This window comes from Primulina eburnea, chromosome 11, assembly GCF_022965805.1.
Source record: "Primulina eburnea isolate SZY01 chromosome 11, ASM2296580v1, whole genome shotgun sequence".
Lineage (NCBI taxonomy): Eukaryota > Viridiplantae > Streptophyta > Magnoliopsida > Lamiales > Gesneriaceae > Primulina > Primulina eburnea.
The window spans coordinates 2,500,661-2,516,136 of NC_133111.1; the positions used below are offsets into that span (position 1 = coordinate 2,500,661).

General features: G+C 35.2%; 3 protein-coding genes across 3 annotated transcripts; 1 reads left to right on the forward strand and 2 right to left on the reverse strand.

The window, feature by feature from the left end:
- Positions 1-89: 89 nt before the first annotated feature.
- Positions 90-2,055, reverse strand: LOC140804948 (cell number regulator 6-like). Its single transcript, XM_073161113.1, has 4 exons — positions 1,939-2,055; positions 1,492-1,603; positions 746-1,014; positions 90-421 (listed from the first exon to the last, which is right to left on the reverse strand). The coding sequence occupies exons 1-4, from the start codon at positions 2,047-2,049 to the stop codon at positions 191-193; spliced, it is 723 nt and encodes a 240-aa protein (XP_073017214.1). The 5' UTR covers positions 2,050-2,055; the 3' UTR covers positions 90-190.
- Positions 2,056-5,361: 3,306 nt separating this feature from the next.
- LOC140804950 (putative glycerol-3-phosphate transporter 1) lies at positions 5,362-8,240 on the forward strand. The gene is made up of 3 exons (XM_073161115.1): positions 5,362-5,514; positions 6,279-7,338; positions 7,446-8,240. Exons 2-3 carry the CDS (start codon positions 6,327-6,329, stop codon positions 8,003-8,005), a joined length of 1,572 nt encoding a protein of 523 aa, XP_073017216.1. The 5' UTR covers positions 5,362-5,514; positions 6,279-6,326; the 3' UTR covers positions 8,006-8,240.
- Positions 8,241-9,149: 909 nt separating this feature from the next.
- On the reverse strand, positions 9,150-12,907 carry LOC140805137 (monocopper oxidase-like protein SKU5). The gene is made up of 9 exons (XM_073161338.1): positions 12,622-12,907; positions 12,031-12,140; positions 11,651-11,921; positions 11,410-11,548; positions 10,780-11,146; positions 10,197-10,562; positions 10,024-10,102; positions 9,709-9,911; positions 9,150-9,521 (listed from the first exon to the last, which is right to left on the reverse strand). Exons 1-9 carry the CDS (start codon positions 12,754-12,756, stop codon positions 9,422-9,424), a joined length of 1,770 nt encoding a protein of 589 aa, XP_073017439.1. The 5' UTR covers positions 12,757-12,907; the 3' UTR covers positions 9,150-9,421.
- Positions 12,908-15,476: the final 2,569 nt, after the last annotated feature.

Here is a 15,476-nt window from a genome sequence, read left to right on the forward strand (position 1 = left end):
GAGCAAAGTCAAGTTAATTAAAAATAAAAATAAAAAAATTCATCCTGGTATAATAACTAGATCAATTAAAACAAATCATTCTTTTCACTGCATATGGTCGAAGATGGAGGAGTATGCAATTCAAAATGGTCGAAAATAGTTTGAACAGAGTCTATCAAGTACTACGATCTACTTTCTATATCAAGCAAGTCTATAAAGGCTGCATCTCTACATGAACTTGCTCCGCGCCATTCGACGAGGGCGACGCTGAATCCCTAGTGTCACCAGAAGCATTCATCTCTTGAACCGGAGGTGGGTTTACAACCGGCATGCCTGGCATAACAGTGTCGTCTGATAGACGTCCCTTTATTTCCCGATGCTCCTGGCACAAGGCACACCAGTGCAAGCAGCAATGCACCATGTAAGGGTTGCATGGTGAGTTCTGCATTGAACAAGAAAAAATGATCAAGCATTCAACTTGCAATAAAGCCTCGAGTGTGTGGCATTGAACACATAATCCAGTCACATTTTTTTATGAAATGCTAAAGAGAATTTCCCCTAGGAAAACAAGTAGCCAACAAAGAACAACTTTACAATAACCTAACTATTTGGCAGAAGAATTATAGTTGGCAACATAAATAAGGCCATTTGTACGAAAAATATTGAAGGATAAACCAAATCATATTCAGTGCATTGAACTTGAAACAGGAATACATATTTTTAGTACATGTGAACAACATGTCCCATACGGAGGAAAAGAGATCACCTGGAGATGGTATTTCTTTTGCAATGACCGTCGCATAAGGCCAGAATAAATTCCACAAATCCACCAACCGAAAAGCAAACCCTCACATATTATAATTGTTGTCCCAAGGTCAATAAAACCATGAAGGGCTGCCGTTGCTGTAGCTAATGCAATGCCACCCTCTACAAATACGGCATGACGAATGCAAGCCTCGGCCCATGGAGTATCTTCCATCACTTGTTCAACATTACGGCCAAACAAGACACACGGGCAGAGTAGCCCTGTCCGACCTGTTCCAGAGCCAATCTTAACTTCTTGAACTACACAACTTTCCACAACATGTACTTTGAGTAGATTGTGTACTCATACCAGTGTAGTATAACTTCTTTCATTTTTTTTGGTGGGAAACATACAACAGAAATGATTGCGATTGAGTGCATGATCAGTTGTAAACAAAAGACACTCTTACAAGTTCGAATATCGCTGCTCTTTGTTATATTGATGAAGACGTCCATAGAGATCAATAGTTTGTTTTTCATTTCCTACATACCATGATATTAATCCCCCACAAAAAATCAACCTTTTCTAAAAACTAGCTGATAAAAGTTGTCCTTCGAGTCCAGAAATAACAATATTTTGATACTTGAAACATAAGAATGCTAAGATATAGCTGTTGTTTCACTTAATGATCGAGTGAATGCCCAAAACTGACCGTAAAAATTTAGAAATTTCACGTCTCTTTTGCATTGAACAGGTATGGAACTTACAACTTTCCGTATCCTGAGCACATTCGAAAATCCCAGTACTCCAAGGTTCATCTGCAGGAGCTTGATAGCTTTCGGGCAAAGGCTGTCTACATTCATCGCACCGGACATACAACTGCATCAGGTAGAATCCAAATTCAGACAGGACACTTGGTTGGCATTAGGCATAGAAACAATACTTGTGCATAACAAAATTTATTTTCTAAGCAAGTTGCAGCAAATGACCGCAGCTGGGAAGGATGAAAAGTCAGCTGGATGAGAAAAGTCGAACCAATCATCGTAGTGTCCATAACTACATAAAAATAAATAACGTAAAAGCATCAAGCCATTTCCAGGGGCTCACCTGATCATGCATTTAACTTTGATCAAGTAAAAATAACGTAGACATGTGCATAAAGAACACGATATGCAGAGAGAGAGAGAGAGAGAGAGAGAAAGAGAGAGGAGTGCCTTTGGGACGTAGATGGGTTGATTAAGCTCGCCTGGTGTAATGTCCTCGAGCGGCGCCTGATCTTTCTTCAACTTTACATACCGAGACGGATGGTTCAGTTCTTCCGCCATCCACCCAGAGATCTGAAACGTACACGCAAACGGAATCAAGTACTAGCAAAACCCACAAAGATTTGAATATAAAAGAAAGGATCCATCTTCAAGTACATTATTCAGACACACGAAACAGAAAGAAAAACATCACATGTACAACACATCACGCATACAAAAACACTAAACAGATGTATACATCACTTGCCAACGTCCCGTTGCAGATATACAAGCCAACGGATTTGGAGTGACTGCTGAGTTATGCAGCTCAAGGTTAATTCTATTCCTACTCTAGAAGGGATTTATTCGGTGTGATGTTATTTATATCCAAACCTTTAACCTATCTGTAACACAAATTTCAAAATAGGATAATTTCTTCTACAAATACAAAATTTATCTTCAACCTATCGATTGTAAATTCAAAATAGGATATTTTACAAAATTTATGTTCAACCTATCAATTTTAAATTCTACAATTAAAAAAATTATTTTTTTACTATTTTATTCACAACAACTAATTTATTCAACATAATATTTTTAAACACAATAATCAAAATATCAGTAATATCTAAAATAATTTCTATATTGATATTTATTAAAAAAAATTAATGAACTAAAAATAATTAAATCTATTCTAAAATTTACTTTAAGATTTTTAAATATTTAATTTTGTTATTTTAATACTTAAACTTATTACTTAATTGAATGTAATTAATTAACTGTTTTAAAAATCACAAATTAATCGATTAATAAAGTTGTTAATAAAGAGTCAATTAATTATTCAAGTAACAATATAATTCAATATATAAATTTAGTTACTTATTGAATAAATAAAGTTTATAAAATAAATAGTTACAAATTTACAGTTTCTTTATTTGACATGATTAAATATATAATTATCAAAGAAAAATGTTTTTAAAATTTGCGATAAATCTGCTAAGATAATATCTTTTACGCATCCATATAAAGAGCAGCGGCTCCCTCAGGTACCTATCAAAAATAGGGTTGTCTATGAGAAAATCGTGTGAGAATAGAGGACATTCGAGTAGGTGTAACCCTGAAAAACTACAATAACAAAATATAGTGTTTGTGTAAAAGGCTTAATTAAGAAAAATAGCATCCACATTGGAAAGCCTGTCTTGATTTTAAGATGTGCCAAAAAATTATGAAATGTGTTTTCTGAAAATGGGGACATGAGGGTAGTCAAGTTGCCTTCACATCGGCAGCAGAAGGTGGTCGAAGAGTGGCTTACAAATCAATATTGGAACTTTAAATCCGTTCTGCTCTGGGGCTCCTCGACTGCTGATGAAAAAGTTGCCAAAGCTGCTCTTTTTTCAAACAGCTGCAACAAGCCTCTCCCGATTGTCGTAGTTTCTAGACATCTCTTCCAAAGCTTCCCTTCAAAATAGGCTAATACTATGATGGATCCATAAAATGATCAAAATCCACACTTACCGAATGATGTCAGCCACAGCGAATCGGGTGAGCTGAGTCGAGTCAATCCACGAGATGACGATATAAGTGTTGTATTTAAGTAAATGAGCAAGGGATATATTTATGATGAAAATATATCTGTAAGCTATGGCTTCCAACGCATCCTACCAACAAAAGTCAGAAGAGTGTCTGACATAGCCATTCTGATACTTAAATTAACTCAAATGTATTTGATTTCATATTTGTAATATCCAGGGACGTTGCCAAGAAATAATTTGAGACTGAGCTGAATGCTAGTTGCGACGGACAGCTATCTAGTTCCTACTAGCGACGGCTCTTCCAAACACCGTCGTCGATATCGCCGAGGTTTGTAGGCAACCGTCGCTATATAGCGATGGTTAGAACTAAACCGTCGTCATTTTAGCGACGGATTTATTAAAACCGTCGCTAATCCATCCGTTTTTTTAGTGTGGGCTATGAGCTAAAATTTTTAATAAATCCAAAAATTTTAGCGACGGATGTAATAAAACCGTCGTTAATCCATATGTAGGTCCTAATAATCTAGCTAGGGCTGGAGCCCACCCAACCTTTGGGATGGCTCCGTTCCTAGTAATATCTATTAAAAAGTTACTATTAATATGACAATTTTTATACACGTTCAAAAATCGGCTAAACGAAAAAACATGACATAATTTCTATATAAAAACATATACTTATGACAAGATTGGGACATTATTTCCCTATAAAATAACATATATTTATGACAAGATCATGACAAGATTGGGACATGCATTCACGTGGTAGCCAATAGAATATGTTACACACGTCCCAATGACGCCACATCACCGGCCAACGACCGCCAGACATTGCTTTAGACATATTACTTATATTAAAAACGATAAATCATGATCATCATGCATGATCGAACAACTGACAGTAATTTATATACTCAAACTATATGTAGAGACACGGTTGATATGGACAGCACGAACAAGAAGCGATACATACCATATCACACACGGATGGAAGGTTCGATACTACAGGATCTGTGCCAATTTTAAAGAAATTGATGGACCTCATGTATGTGTGTATAAATCTTGGTTTATTTCATCCTATCTATATGGACATTGTCTCCATGATAGGATGGATGACCAAGATTTGCCCATGCATATATAAGACCTACTTTTTTTTTAAATTGTATGTGTGTCAAGATCTTACCCGTTGAAATGAAGTGAGAGTAATGCCCACATAAATAGGATCTCATCCACCATAAATCTGAGTTTTTGATCCTTTCACGAGGACGATGTCTCACAAAGTAGAATTAAATCTTCCCACCATTATGTGGGGCCCGCACAAAACGGGGAGAGAATACACGAAAGGAATAAAGCTCCCACGAGATTCGCATATCCACATTGCAAATTGCGTAATTTAATTAAGGGCGGCTCCTATGGAAATGACATACTAACCCCCCCTTGTTGGTCCCTAAAAATTCCATTTTTATTTCAAGTAACAAATAAGTCAATAATTAAAGATGTCCAGTCCTTCCTTTCAAATTTGTATGTATCTTATATTTAACTCGAATGTATAAAATATAACATAAATAGAAGTATGACATATGCATGATGTGTAAACTGAGTTTGATTTTTGTATTAATAAGAAAATTTCAAGAAAAATAACTCTTTTACATTATGTCTCCACATCTTGAGAAATTTATAATAAAAATACCTATCGATTTGTACCGACTGAGAGGTTTTTAATTTTTTTTTCTTTCTTTCGGGAAGAGACTACACGTTGACTCGTATGTCCACTCACACATGCCATCAAACTAGAGGCTCTCTAGTAACGAAGGAAAGGGTACTTTCGAGATTCCGAAATTCCTCTAGTCTTTAAGCAGAACGGTATGTTACAAGCGCCGTGAACTGAATGGCCATTGTAAACCTCGGCTATTGAAGAAAACAAAGGCCATTTCTTCTGTAACACCGAAGTCTATAAAGAAAGAGAGACTTCAGACAGGAAAAAAGGATTACTTTTGTTATTTCTAGGTAATCCAAGGTATGCATTCCATCCCGGGTCTTTGTTATTTTATTTCTCAGATTATCTTGAGCAAATATCAAGATTTTGCAACGAAGTTCTTGAATTTTTTTTCTATTACAAAGAGTTCATATACTTCGGTCTGAATCTAGTCCTTTATCCGTTTATTCTCTTTCGTGATATCATATTATTTTCTTGGATTGGAACCTTAAAATTCATAAAGACTCGTAAAATAGATTATTAAATTTTTTTAATATGAATATATTTTCTTAGCAAGAATGCTTTTTATAGCTAGTTTGTTTTCGTGCACGTTTCATTTATAAATTTAAGAATTATGGGATTTAGGACATTGTTTTCACATCAGCTTTTTGCAAATTACCCTTTTGAGCTGTAAATATAGCTCTGATTTATTTAAAGGAAAATCGGGTGAAGTCATAGCTAGTTTACAAGTTTGATCATTTTCAAGTTTGATCTTTTTGGCGTGTTGGAGAGAAATTGAGGGTCGCTTTTGTGAGAATAAAGACTATTTAGTGGAGAATGTTCCTGGAATTATGTGATTCCAGATTTATTTTCAAGTCAACATCTGATTATTATTTTTAACAATTGTATTTCCTTTTTGGATGATGCTTGTTTAAATCCTGGAGTTATTTTGTGTCTGTTTCCTAAATCTTTTGCCCACTTGGCCACTTGATCTTCTGTTTGTCGTTTTGGGATTTTAATGAAAGCTATTGTATTTTGAAATCCCATTCGATTTCTTGATAGTTTCGATAATCTCATTTTCGCAGGTTGCCAATTCTCTACCGGATACAAAAGGCAGCTGCTAAATTCCAAAAATGGGTTCAATCGGAGAACCGGCTTTAGAAGTAAATTATGATAAGCCTCCAGGAATTCGATTCGTCGAGTACATTAAAAAATCCTCCGTTTCTTACAAAACACATCAGGCCATTGTTTTGATCCTGACATTTTTCGCCTATTTATCTTACCACGCCACTCGAAAAACCACCAGCATCGTGAAAAGTGCACTTGATCCCCAGTCGCCTAATGTAAACTCGAAATCGTCCTTTTCATGGAGAAGGGCTTATTCTCAAAGACCATCGTATGGCATGAAGAGTTCCTTTGTTCTTGGAGCTGGTTGGGAACCATTTAATGGTTCAGACGGGACGTCGTTGCTTGGTGAACTTGATGTGGCTTTCTTATTCGTATATGCTGTCGGAATGTTCTTTTCGGGGCATGCAGGGGATAGGATGAATCTTCGAATATTTTTAACGATAGGAATGGTGGGAACTGGTTTGTTCACTTCCCTTTTTGGGGTTGGATATTGGGCGAACATCCATATTTTTTATTACTACTTGATAGTTCAAATGCTTGCGGGATTGTTTCAGTCCACCGGCTGGCCATCCGTGGTTGCAGTCGTTGGGAATTGGTTTGGGAAACGGAAGAGGGGACTTATAATGGGTATCTGGAATGCTCATACATCTCTTGGTAACATAACCGGTTCTCTAGTTGCGTCGATGATGTTGAAATACGGATGGGGTTGGTCCTTGGTGGTTCCTGGATTAGGTATAACCTTTGTGGGAATCGTTCTGTTCTTGTTTTTACCGGTTAGTCCTGAATCCGTCGGAGCCGGAGTGGATGATAGCGATGAAGTGCTCTCTCCAAGAAAAGCACTAGAGGAAATTAGAGAACCCCTCTTGAGATTGAAGTCGGAGGAGAAAGGATCCGCCGTTGGATTCCTAGAAGCATGGAAGATTCCCGGGGTCGCCCCATTTGCTCTGTGCCTTTTCTTTGCAAAACTTGTGGCTTACACATTCCTTTACTGGCTTCCGTTTTACATCAGCCACACAGGTGAATTGATCTTCCTGCATTCGATCCAGTTTATTTTGTGCATTTAATTGTAGAAACGCAAATATTCAAACCATTCTTGAACTTAACATGATACGGTGATACTGCAGCTGTCGAGGGAAGATACTTGACGAATGAGGAAGCTGGAAACTTGTCGACACTCTTTGATGTCGGGGGCGTGATTGGAGGCATTTTAGCTGGCCACATATCTGATCGTCTTGGTGCTAGAGCAATAACAGCCGCTAGCTTCATGTATGGTGCGATACCAGTTCTGTTTCTTTACAGAAACTACGGGCATGTGTCCATGGTATTAAACATCATACTAATGTTCATTACTGGGTTATTTGTAAACGGGCCTTATGCTCTTATAACGACGGCTGTTTCGGCTGATCTGGGGACACATAGCTCATTGAAAGACAATGCACGGGCGTTGGCTACGGTGACTGCTATCATTGATGGAACCGGATCGATTGGAGCAGCAGTAGGACCACTTCTTACGGGGTATGTATCAGCTCAGAGCTGGAGTGCGGTTTTTACAATGCTGATGGGTTCAGCTCTGGTAGCTGGTTTGCTCCTTACAAAGCTTGTGGTTTCGGAGGTGACCACAAAGATTCAAGAATCAAGGGCGGGAGAGATTTCGAGTTCAAGTCCTCCACCTTTGGAAGTGTGATGATCGATCGAGAATGATTTATAGATTTGGGTTTTTTCGTGTGCTCAAAAATGAGATAAGCATCCCCGTTGCGGGATAAATGAAAAGGGCGAGTGGCTTTGAGTTTGAGATTCTTGATTGTATGATAATATGTTTTGTACAAATGAAAACAGTTTCAATCACATTTATATATATAATTTCTTAAAATGTAAAATTGTATCTTCTCTCAATTTTTATGGTAATGCACTCTTTGTAACTTGAATTGCCACAATGCTGCTCTTAGTGCCACTCTCCAAATTTTCTTGTTGATTTTAAGGATATTGCTACGAGTTTAGGTATTTAATTTCTTTTTAGTTTTTCTTCTCATCCATTATTATTTAAATTTCGATAATTTCGAAATTAGATTATTTTTTCGCACTAAATATTTTGAGTGACAATGTTTATTGAAACAATGCTATTCCATTATAATTATAAACTAATTTTTTTAGTCGTTTTAGATATTACTAAAATAGTTTTTTTTTTTTATCATTTTTATCAAATAAAATTTGAATACTTTTATAATTTTAAAGGGATATAATTTATTTATATTTTAAAAAATTGATCATGACAAAAAAAATTATTAACGTAAGTTACTCAAACTTAATAATATATCGTGAGTCCGGTGCACGCGTCACTTGTATAGTCTGTTTTATAATAAAAACAAAAAAAATTACAAAACTAAAAAATGCAAAAAAAGTAGATTGTTTCGTAAACAAACAGTCACCAATACACAATGCATGCATCAATTTTACAAAGATATAGCATAGAATGATCGGAAATTACCGAAATACCGCACAACTGATGTGGTTTGCAAGGGGTCGAATTATTTATGAATGTATCCGACACGCTCGTTTACAAGAAATATGATTTTTTTATTTATTTTTTGGGATCACGTTTTAACAAAAACTTTGTTTAAAACGTGCTTGCAGATAGGTTAATTCGGAATACATAAAGAACTGAATTCGGTTACCGATCAAACTGAATTAGTCATAACCGAACCGAACCGAAATATTTAGCCATAACCGAAATCTTGTTCAACCCTACTTGCTGACTGTAGCTCCGATACGAAGGGGGGGGGGGGGGGGGGGGGGGGGAGAAAAAGTCATCTAAACATCAGGAAACAGGCGACGAAAAAAATAATTCGGAATACATAAAGAATAGCACTGCACCATCTCTAAATGACATGCTCAAAGAAAATGCTTTGAACAATTTTGGTTTAGCACTTAAACCTGCAGAAACTAGGCATAAAATGTCTGATAAATTTTTTAAAAAAATGAAGAAAGGAAAAATTTCTATGGACTGGACCAGTTACACCCATGTCTGCAACAACAAATGAAAACCTGAAGTTTCTTCTTCGGGTTCCAATACTTCAAAGTTTGACTCCAACAGTTGGTAACATTATCGTACAAGGGGAAGCACAATAAAATATACCATGAACAGAATAAAATGCAGCTTTGAACATGCATGAACAACCCTGGCGGAGGACGTTTTCTGAGGCCTGCAAATAACAAGAATAAAAGTTATGAATCAATCGGTGACGAAGAGTCGGATTATCCTAGTTGGCAGTTTTCTCCACTCCATCCAAAATATAGCAATAATAACAAGTTGGATTTTTTCTAGACTTGTTTGTTTTTTCATGTGTTTTTTTGGGGTGTGTGTAGATGTGTAATGTGACGTTAGTTTACTTTTGCATATTGCTGAGGGCACCACAAAAGAGTGCATTATCAGGTACAGGGAATTCTGTTTTATTGGCAGTGTCTTCAGGATTGATGATTCTCATATATGTTTCTTGGCCAAGATACCATCTATCAAGATTGTCTGTTCTAAGATTCCAGACACCAACGTTGTCAAGAGACACGTAGACTGCAGTCCACCCTCCAGCAAAAACCTTAAATTGAACGAGAGTTACAATGAGGAATCTGAAATTTTAATTCAAGCTCCAGCTTTTCCTTTGTACAAAAATAAATAACTAAAGCTAAAAAATACCATATACTTCATACCTGAACGGTTGATCGAGATATTGCATCCCACTTATTGTATGAGCCTCTATTGTTTTCAGACCATTCACCAAAGCCCATCCTGCATTTCGGTAATAATATACTTTAAGTGTTACAGTCCAAGAATAGACTTATATTCTCAATGAAAACCTTGTGAGTTGGGATTTAGATCATACCCGACCACAAAGAATGAGTACCCGGCAAGGTGAAAGCTCTGCACGATTGTGTCATTATTCTGCAAAATGATTTCTATGAATCCCTTGTAGCTAGCATTGATAATTGATGTGTCCCGAACGAGTGGTCTATCGAGTGGCTTATTGGGGAAATCAAGCTTATAACCACCCTTCACATTATATACATCTGCTAGCCGTATTGGTGTACTAGGATTGACAAATGAAATCCCATTATATGCAGCTCGTAGTTTCCCATTAATCATTGTTGGTGGCAGATTCTGGAGCACATAAACGTCAGTTACATTGATTGAACCATAATGGAAGGAACCCTGTGGATTAGGACGAGCTCCACTTGCAGTTCCGTTTTGCCTGAATGTAAATATAAACACATCAATCACGGGAGAATAAAAAGCAAATAATGGTTATTAACATGTGAGAAATTATATTGAAACAAGAAGGACAACACAGATCAAAAAAGTTTAATTGCTTGTCAAAATCTGAAGCAAAAAATTAGTTCAATTTGTCTGCTGCTGCTATGTCAGAAATCATATACATTCAAGCCAAAAGAATAGTAAACTACACGTACCTGATCGACATGGCCTGATTCAAAGAATATGACTTGTCGTAAAAATCATTCGGGGGATCTGGAAGTGGACCAGCGACTTTCCCTTTTGAGTTTGAATAATGCAAAACCGCTACACCAGTTACTCTTTGCCAGAGAGATTCGTTCACCATCCTCGCACTTGCTACTATGTAATAATCACTGCTTGCATTCTGATCCGTTGTAACCAAAAAAGTATAAGATTGCCCAACATGGATATCTAAGTTAGAGTAGTTCTGCTGCGACGTGTAATAACCCTCAGTTTCGACCAGAAGTAAATTATGGTTCTGAATCCTAAAATTCAAACAAGTAGAGACTCCAATGTTGTGCACCCGAACACGATAAGTTTTTCCTGCAGTTTCCATAAGAAAACAATATTAATAAATAAAATCCAAGAAGCCAAGTACTAAATTATAATACCTTGGCACAGAATATTCCCCTTTCTAGCACTGTATAATGATTTTATAAAAAGAACTTATAACTATGTTAGTTACGGAACTTCAGAGGATAATCGAAGAAACAGTCTACACAATGAAAAAAAATCTTTAATATTTAACTAGCAATTACAAGAATTTCCCAAGGATCATTTGATTAAATCAAGAAAGTCACTTTTACCTGGGTCAACATTGATCGTCTCATATTCTATTCCATCCCGAACCAGCGTTGTATTGTATCTATATGGCCCCTTTCCATTGATAAGAACTCCATCTGGCATACCCAATTCTTGACCATTATCAAGGGCATTCCTTAAAGCCTAAAATCACAAACAACATTCAAAGACATTACATTCTACAGTAGAATAAGCACTGAATTAGCATCAACTCAAAAAAACATCAAACTATATGAGGGTACCCACCGTATGATTCCGGGTGTACCAATCACCAATCAAGATGACTATATCCCCGTCAGGGGTATTAAACGGGATCGCAATAATTTCACGATTCATGATGACAAAAGGACCAAATCCACCAGATGCTCTCTGCATGTTTAGAGATGGGAAGTAAAAGAAACTACCAATCTGATCTTTGACCTGAAACTTATAAGTCCAGTTCCAGTTGGCGGGGATTGGGCAATTTGTGCCAAGAACCCCATCTTGCCAAGAAGCGCGGCGCATCTGGATCCCAGACCTACAGAAACATTACATCCAAATATATTTAAAAACATACCAGCAAAGTCTGTCTTAATTGAGAAAGCAATAACTAGAAGAATTTGAGTCTATACTCCATAAAGGCGTACCATGTTACTAACAGATCTTCATCCAATTTGTTCTTCACATTTACGACAACATTGTAGTTAGTTGTGACATTAATAACAGGACCAGGGAACTTCCCATTAACTGCTATAACCTGCAAAACATAACGAGTAACAATGTAACATATTTTACCATTTCGACTGCAAAATGCTCCAACACGCAAAAACGAATCTCCATTGTAAGTTCATTTATTTTCAGCCAGAACATAAAATAAATCAATCAAACAACCACAAAAGCAAATGCACGCGAACATTCGAATGAAGGAGAAATATTTTTAAAATTCGACACGTTATGAACTTTTCGAATCATGAAGCCATCCTCTCAATGTATAACTGAAAAATCCCACCAAAACAGAAAAAAGAACAAAGGAAAAACAGATAGAGATGAGAAAAAAAAAATCATTGACCACCACTCCACCAGCCAACTCCATTTCTCGATTTCGTCTACATCTATACACACATCCCACTTCCATAAAAACAAAACACGCGGAAATGGAAGAAGAAAAATCAGAATGATCACCGAATCCACGCCACAAATTAAACCAAAAAGAAAATAGACGGAACGGCCATTTTCACCTGTTGAGGAACACCAAGTGGAGACGCGGTGATATACGAGTACTCCAACTCAAAGTTGGCATATGGATCGGCACTCAAGCACAGACCAAAAAGCAAAGCAACACAAATCCAACCCAACAAAGCAACAGTTCCCATCACTCAACCAATTTCTTTATACAAAGCAGTCGACTCCCAAAAAGCGTCAGCCAATCTCTCGAACAGAGTCTGGGTATACGCAGATTACATATAGGAAGAAAATGCAAGGAAACAAGACGGCTCCGCTGTGAGATTTGTCTGTATATATCTCTCTGTCTCTCTCACCCTAAAATGCTTGCTTTTTATAATTTTCTTTTTCTGTGTTGTACAAATGGCTGGCGTGATGTGCGTCTAATTCCACCCATTACTTTTTTGGCCGGTTTAATGTTATTTAATTTTATTTCCAAATAAGTAATTGATGTCGACTTAAATATTTGATAAATTTTGAAATTTTATATTTATATATATATATATATATATATATATTGTGATACATATTGAATATTATAACTTAAATATTTCTTCGGGTGATTGACTTTTAATGCAATTATAATAAAATATCATATATTTTCTTAATAAGAAATTACTTCCTCAATTGAAATTTATATTTCGCATAAAAAATTAATTTAATTTGTCTCTAAATCGATAAATTGCGAAGCTTTAATATGAATTCTCTGCAATGTTTTAGATTTTAAAGATAAATATATTATTATTAGATAAAAAATTGTGTAAGACGATCTCACAGATCGTATTTTATGATACGGATTTTCTTATTTAAGTCTATTACTTTTTATTATAAATATCGATAGAGTTGACTTATCTATCTAATCCTATTATTAACGTGGATGCAAAAACAAATGTGTTCTAATTTTCGATTACTAATATATATATATATAATAAAAATAAATAAATAAATACAGATAAAATGGAAGGCGGAATAGCAACCGGTTGCAGCCGGTTGTACTTTCAAGTCAACATAAAAGCAACGGCGCCTCGATTTGTCACAACGCTTTCATATGCGGATCGGTTAGGCCCCACTTCCCCTATACGTACGAACAAATTTCATGTGGTCCCCACATTTATTTATTTTTAAAAAACAAAAACAATTTTTCCTGTTTCTTGATATTTTATTTTATTATTTTGTAATATTCAACTTATTATGAATTATTATTTGATTAATTATCGAATACTTTATCTATTTTTTATATTTCATTTGATATTCATATACACTACTAAATGGAGCTGATGGACTAAATTTGGTCTTATTTGTTTGGCTAACAGGATAAGACAGAAATGTTTGCAAATATCAAAATCAATCATATTTACTAATTGGAATGAGTTAGTGTTTGATTGATTCTACTAGTATTTTTTTGGGTGAATAGGTAGCATAAGATGTACTCAGTGTGATTTATCTGATTAACGGTGTTAATCTATAAGGTTTATTCAGTGTGTCAGGTTAAGCATACATGAGTGATCGTATTACTGAGATGAGTGGCATCCAGGAAGTTTTCGTGCGTCAAACTTATGACGTTGCTCCGTCTGATCTGGTTGGCTAGATGAGTCGTAAAAAAATGACGTAACATCTTAACGAGTAATATTGTCTATACCGACGACATGATCGACTGTTGAGAAATAGTAAGACTGATCTACAAGGAATGAAACGATACTAATAAATGGACAGACACCTCTTCGGATTCATAGGTCTAACAGCTCGACTCATTAGCACTCAAGTAGATGCACTCTACGTTGTCACGAGAGCTGTTAATAGTAAAGAAAACATAACAAAATTATTTGCTAAACAAAATTTGAAGTTTTAGAGATAATGTTTAACGAAAATATTTTTATATGGTATTCACTTTTTTTTAATAAAATGTTAATTTTAATGTTTACCATAATTTCTATATCATTTGCCACCAAAACCCCATTTTTCCTCATTCGACTGAAAAAAGTCAGACAGAGTTAGTGGGGTATATATTTTTTCTCGGAATAATTTAATTAAATATAATCAAATAGCATTGGCCACTTTGGAGTCAAACTGTATGCACATGCAAAGTTATATTGATACACTATTTTATTACGCAATCCCTATAGATCCTAAGACTACAATTTTTAATATAATTTATAAAATTAAACAACTTAGTTACAACTAGGAGGACAGCTAATATTAATGAAATTTTTATTTCACAATTATTGTAATTGCATCAATTAAAATTTGGTAATTAAAAAATTAGACACTATTATTTATATTACGGTGAAAAAAAAGACAATTTTTGTATGAGACGCACATAATTTCCGAATAATATATTGTATAGGAAATCTGATTCTTAGTTTAAATGAGAAAAGCTAAAAAAAAATAAATTTGATTTGCACCAATTTGATCAAATCCAAGAATTAATTTACAAATTTAAGTGTTCTAATTGATAATTAGGTGTCTGTATAATATTAATAATAATATCAACATACTCAAATTTGATAATTATATTTGACAAAAACTTATGTGAGACAGTCTCACAAGTTGTATTTTGTGAGACCGATATCTTATTTGGGTCATCTATAAAAAAATATTACTTTTTATGCTAAGATTATTATTTTTTATTGTGAATATCGATATGGTTGACATGTCTCACATATAAATATTCATGAGACCGTCTCACAAGAGACATACTCTTGTGAAAAATTGAAGGATTAATTGAAATTATTGAGAAATTATACCAACAAATTTGGGAATTTCTAGCTTAATAGGTCTCATTTCTCGTTATAATGACTCGAATTTGGGTTTAATTAATTGATTAATTATTAATTAAAAAATAGAGCACTTTTCCCTCGAAAAAAAAAATATA

Excerpts from the sequence above, each read along its gene's own strand:
- LOC140804948 (XM_073161113.1), bottom strand. The coding sequence starts at position 2,049 with ATGGCGGAAGAACTGAACCATCCGTCTCGGTATGTAAAGTTGAAGAAA. Across the intron at positions 1,604-1,938 it reads AACCCATCTACGTCCCAAAG|TTGTATGTCCGGTGCGATGA; the intron begins GCACTCCTCTCT and ends TACCTGATGCAG. Across the intron at positions 1,015-1,491 it reads TGCTCAGGATACGGAAAGTT|GTCGGACAGGGCTACTCTGC; the intron begins GTAAGTTCCATA and ends GCTCTGGAACAG.
- LOC140805137 (XM_073161338.1), bottom strand. The coding sequence starts at position 12,756 with ATGGGAACTGTTGCTTTGTTGGGTTGGATTTGTGTTGCTTTGCTTTTT. Across the intron at positions 11,922-12,030 it reads GAAGATCTGTTAGTAACATG|GTCTGGGATCCAGATGCGCC; the intron begins GTACGCCTTTAT and ends ATGTTTCTGTAG. Across the intron at positions 9,522-9,708 it reads GCCCTCAGCAATATGCAAAA|GCCTCAGAAAACGTCCTCCG; the intron begins GTAAACTAACGT and ends TGTTATTTGCAG.
- LOC140804950 (XM_073161115.1), top strand. The coding sequence starts at position 6,327 with ATGGGTTCAATCGGAGAACCGGCTTTAGAAGTAAATTATGATAAGCCT. Across the intron at positions 7,339-7,445 it reads GTTTTACATCAGCCACACAG|CTGTCGAGGGAAGATACTTG; the intron begins GTGAATTGATCT and ends GTGATACTGCAG.